Source organism: Jaculus jaculus, chromosome 5 (genome assembly GCF_020740685.1).
Source record: "Jaculus jaculus isolate mJacJac1 chromosome 5, mJacJac1.mat.Y.cur, whole genome shotgun sequence".
Taxonomy (NCBI): domain Eukaryota; kingdom Metazoa; phylum Chordata; class Mammalia; order Rodentia; family Dipodidae; genus Jaculus; species Jaculus jaculus.
In genome coordinates, this window is record NC_059106.1 from 105,028,140 (window position 1) to 105,033,256 (window position 5,117).

At 44.6% G+C, this 5,117-nt stretch overlaps 1 protein-coding gene across 2 annotated transcripts in view; it reads left to right on the forward strand.

Moving 5' to 3' along the window:
- Angptl4 (angiopoietin like 4) overlaps positions 1-4,419 on the forward strand; it is a 9,171-nt gene extending 4,752 nt beyond the window's left edge. The window contains exons 5-7 of one of the 2 annotated variants that reach the window (XM_045150245.1): positions 231-323; positions 414-695; positions 3,749-4,419. In XM_045150245.1, coding sequence (XP_045006180.1) covers positions 231-323; positions 414-695; positions 3,749-3,930 — 557 coding nt within the window. In that variant the 3' untranslated portion in view covers positions 3,931-4,419. Of the gene's footprint in view, positions 1-227; positions 324-413; positions 696-3,748 lie in introns of both variants that reach the window. The other variant, XM_004672180.2, reaches the window with a different exon arrangement.
- The last annotated feature ends 698 nt before the right edge of the window (positions 4,420-5,117 follow it).

The window sequence follows — 5,117 nt, forward strand, 5'->3', positions numbered from 1 at the left end:
CAGATTTCCCTGCATATCCTTGGAACTAAGTTTTAACCTGATTCCCCAATCTGCCCACAATATTCATCCCTCTATTTCACCTTCCTCAAGTTCCCCTGAGAGGAATGAGGTGTGTGCTGTCCTCCCTAGGATTGGGGATCTCAGCTCCCAGGCCTGGGAGGCATCAGACAGGGTTGTCAGGGTCCCTGTGAAGAGGGAACACCTGCTGACTTTATCTCTCTGGGCAGAAGGAGGCTGGACAGTGATTCAGAGACGCCAGGATGGCTCTGTTGACTTTAATCAGCCCTGGGAAGCCTACAAAGCAGGCTTTGGAGATCCCCAAGGTAAGTATTTGTGACAGGGCCAGAGGCAAGGGAGGAGGGGATGGGCCATGAAGGCAGACCCACCTCACTGGGAAGTCTCGTTTGCTGTAGGTGAATTCTGGCTGGGCCTCGAAAAGATGCATAGCATCACAGGGGATCGAGGAAGCCACCTGGCTATACAACTCCAGGACTGGGATGGCAATGCCAAATCTCTGCAATTCCCCATTCACCTGGGGGGTGAAGACACAGCCTATAGCCTGCAACTCACAGAGCCCACAGCCAATGAACTGGGAGCTTCCAATGTCTCACCCAGTGGCCTCTCCCTGCCCTTTTCCACATGGGACCAAGACCATGACCTTCGCAGGGATCTTAACTGTGCAAAGAGCCTCTCGGGTAAGCAGGCTTTACCCTACTATACCCTACCTTCAACTCCAAGGTGTGATGCCCTGTCCCACCTTCTCATTACCTACTTTGCTGTCTTGGGCCACTCATTGAATTAGTATCTCCATCTCAGCTTTTCTGTCTTTAAAATTGATATAATCATGGTGCCCACTTCATAAGATTATTATGAAAACTCAATGAGAATATTTATGGAAGGATCTACTAAGATAAGGCCTTGTCTCACTTATTCTTATAACATCCAAGGCACAGTCTGGCCTCTGTGTAGGAAACAAGATGTGAAAACCAACTCCAGGGTCTTGTACATGCTAGACAAACACTCTACCACTAAGCTACAAACCCTTGTTTTGGTGGTTTTTTTAAAAAAATATTTGCAGCAGAGAGACTGAATGAATGAATGCATATAGGTGGCCTCTTAGCCACTGCAGACAAACTCCAGATGTATGTGCCAATTTCTGCATCTGGCTTTACATGGGTACTAGGAAATCAAACCTTGGAAGCAAGCACCTTTAACCATTGAGCAATCTTTCCAGCCCTGGTGAGATTTTTTTGTGTTTTGGTTTTGATTTATCAAGGTAGGGTCTTGCTCTAGAACAGGCTGACCTGGAATTAACTATGTAGTATCAGGGTGGTCTTGAATTCATGGTGATCCTCCTACCTCTGCCTCCTGAGTGCTGGGATTAAAGGTGTGCTACCACACCTGGCTATTGGTTTTTTTTTTTTTTTTTTTTGTTTGTTTTTTTTAATGTATTTGAGTGAAAGAAAGGCAGATAGAGAGAGAGGAAAAAAATGGGCATGCCAGGGCCTCCACCCACTGCAAACAAACTTCAGATGAATCATCACCATGTGTATCTGGCTTATGTGGGTTCAGGGGAATCAAACCTTGGGTTCACAAGCAAGCACCTTGACTGCTAAGCCATCTCTCCAGCCCCTGGTGTTTTGTTTTTGAGACAGAATCTTGTGTAGTCCAGGCAGGCCTCAAACAACCAAGGCTGGACTTGAACTCCTGATCTTCCTATCTCCTGAGTGCTGGAATTACAGGTATGTGCTTCAGTTTATGTGGTGCTGTGGACCAAACCCAGAGCCTCATGTATAAATAGTCAAGCACTCTGCCATGTGAGCTACACCCAATCCTCCTCGTTTTGTTTGTTTTTGAGTTGGTCTATTTGAGAGAGATAGAAGGAGCAAACAAGGGTCTCTAGCCACTGCAAAGGACCTCTAGACATATGTGCCACCTTGTGCATCTGGCTTACATGGGTACTGAGGAATCAAACATGGGTCCTTAGGTTTCACAGGCAAGTGCCTTAACCAGTAAGCCTTCTCTCTAGGACTGTTTTGTTTTTTAAAACAACATCTGAGGATGGAGAGATGGCTTAGTAGTTAAGGCACTTGTCTGCAAAGCCAAAGGTCCAAGTTTTGATTCCCCAGGACCCACGTACGCCAGATGCAGAATGTGTTTGGAGTTTGTTTGCAGTGGCTGGATGCACTGATGTGCCTACTCTTTCTTTCTTTCTTTCTCTCTCTCTTTCTCTCTCTTTCCCTCTTTTTCTCTCAAATAAATAAATAAAAATAAAATATTAAAACAGCATCTCACTATGTGGCCTGAGCTGGCCTCAAATTTTCTATGCTCCTGCCTCAGCCTCCCTAGTACTACAATTATAGATGTCCACCACCAAGCCCTAGAAATCTTTTAAGAAATGTTAGCTACATGCCAGGCATAGGAAATAAGATCACAAAAAAAGCTGTATGCTGTGATTGTGGAGAAGGGGACTGTGTGGGGGGCTTTGTCCCAGGCAGAGTTCCTCAGAACACAGTTCAACAACAATTACCAAAGTCTTCCAATTTAAAAGATATAAAATCATGGGTTCAGAGGAAATAACTCAGTGGTTAAAGATGCTTGTTTGAAAAGCCTGCCAGATAAGGTTCAATTCCCCAGCACCCACATAAAGCTAAGAGTAAAGTGACACATGTGTGGCATGTGTGTACAACCCCCCACCACAAACAAATAGATTAATTAAAAAAATTTTAAAGTATAAAATCAGCAGGGCTTGGTTGCACAGACCTGTTAATCCCAGCGTTTTGGAGATAGAGACTGAAGGATCAGGAGTTCAAAGTAATCTTTACATAGGAAATTCAAGGGCAGCCTGGGATGGAAACCCTCAAAAAAAAAAAAAAAAAAAAAAAGAAAGACAGGGCTGGAGAGATTGCTGAGTGGTTAAGGTACTTTCCTGCAAAGCCAAAGACTCAGGTTCAATTCCTCAGGACCCACATAAGCCAGATGTACAAGGTAGTGCCTGCATCTGGAGTTTGTTTACAGTGGCTGGGGGCCCTGGAGTGCCTTTTCTCTCTCTCTTCTTCCTTCTCAAATAAATAAATTAAAATAAAATATAGAAAAAAGACAAAAAAGCCAGGTATGGTGGCACAAGCCTTTAATCCCAGCATAAGTTCGAGACCAGCATGAGACTACATAATGAATTCCAGATCAGTCTGGGCTAGAGTGAGACCCTACCTTGAAAAAACAAATATTAATAATAAAATAAAACAAAAAGATAAGACTTAAAAAAGGTGTTAAAATCCAAAGCCCCTGGAGGCTGGAGAGATGGCTTAGCAGTTAAGGCATTTGCCTGCAAAGTCAAAGGATTCTGGTTCGCCTGTTCAGGACCCACATAAGCCAGATGCACAAGGGAGTGCATGCATCTGGAGCTCATTTACAGTGGCTGGATGCCCTGGTATATCCATTCTGCCTCTCCTCTCTCTCAAATAAATAAAGAAAAAATATATATATTTTTTTAATTTTTATTTATTTATTTATTTGAAAGTGACAGACACAGAGAGAAAGACAGATAGAGGGAGAGAGAGAGAATGGGCGCGCCTCGAACCGGGGTCCTTAGGCTTCACAGGCAAGCGCTTAACCGCTAAGCCATCTCTCCAGCCCGAAAAAATATATTTTTAAAAGCCAAAGCCCCATCTTGTCTTTGATCCTACCCCCCTCTCTCCATATGAAATCCCAAGACCTTGACCATGTCTCTTCTCCTCTGACTTGGCAGGTGGCTGGTGGTTTGGCACCTGTGGTCACTCTAACCTCAATGGGCAGTACTTCCACTCCATCCCACTGCAACGGCAGCAGCGTAAGAAGGGAATCTTCTGGAAAACATGGCGGGGCCGCTATTATCCACTCCAGGCTACCACCTTGTTGATCCAGCCTATGGAGGTTGCCACAGCCTCCTAGCTTCCTCACAGTAGCCTGGTCCCAGGCTTAAGAGGACTGTGACTTCAGCTGTGGCCAAACTATATGGCTACCCTCTGCCAGGGCAAGAACTCCAAGCAGTGCCTCTGGAGCATTGTGGACAGAGAAGAAGCCCATGACCAGAGAGACCCTCCTTTCTGAGATAGAGGGTTGCATGCATTGTCATCTGATACAATCAGGACAACAGGACAGGGCCCGGATCCAGGAAGCATGGGATCAAGGGACATTGAGTTCCACTTCTTGACTGCCAAAGGAGTTGGGAGATACAAAGGGACCACTCAGGGCCAGCTACATTGGCCCTTGATGGCAGACTCAGTCACATTGACTGGCTGGAGGACAGGGTTCCCAAGAGCCCTCCCTGAACACCCTCATGGTGCTGTTGTGTAGGTGCTGTGGATGAAGTGACATAACTGTGGTGTCCAGAAAGAGTATGCACAATTCTTGGAATAAAAGCAACATCAGAACATTTTATTCTTTGTTGTTGGGTTTGTTTTAAAAGTGAACAGTTTCAAAGTCCACATAAACATGTTCCCAGGGTGGAAGATGTGTTCCCAGGTCCCTTAATGCCAGATCTGGTTATTCCTTCCACTTCTAACAACTGATTCCAGTTTTCCCTGCTTATTATTTCATGATGTAGGTTTCCTTTGTTTTTCTTTCAAAACATCAGAACACAAAACTATCATAGTTCAGTCATTTGGAAGCAGGTAAACAGGGAAAATGAGAATCTGTTTCTTTTTCTTTTTTTAAAAAAGAAAATATTATTTATTTATTTGAGAGAGAGAGAGGGCGAGGGAAAATATGGGCATGCCAGGACCTCTTGTCCCATGCATCACTTGTGTATCTGGCTTTATATGGGTACTGGTGAATCAAACAGGCCACTGGGCTTTGCAAGCAAGCACCTTTAACCACTGAACAATCTCTCCAGCCTGAGAATCTACTTCCTTTTTAAAAATATTTTATTTTTATTTATTTGGGGGGGAGAGAGAGAAAATGGGCATGCCAGGGCATCTGGCCACTGCAAAAGCATGCACCAACTTATGCATCTGGCCTATGTGGGTCCTGGGGAATTGAACCTGTTCCTTTGGCTTTGCAGGCAAGTGCCTTTTACCACTTGCTGAGCTATCTGTCCAACCTGAGAATCTATTTCTTGATCAGTGCCAGACATTATA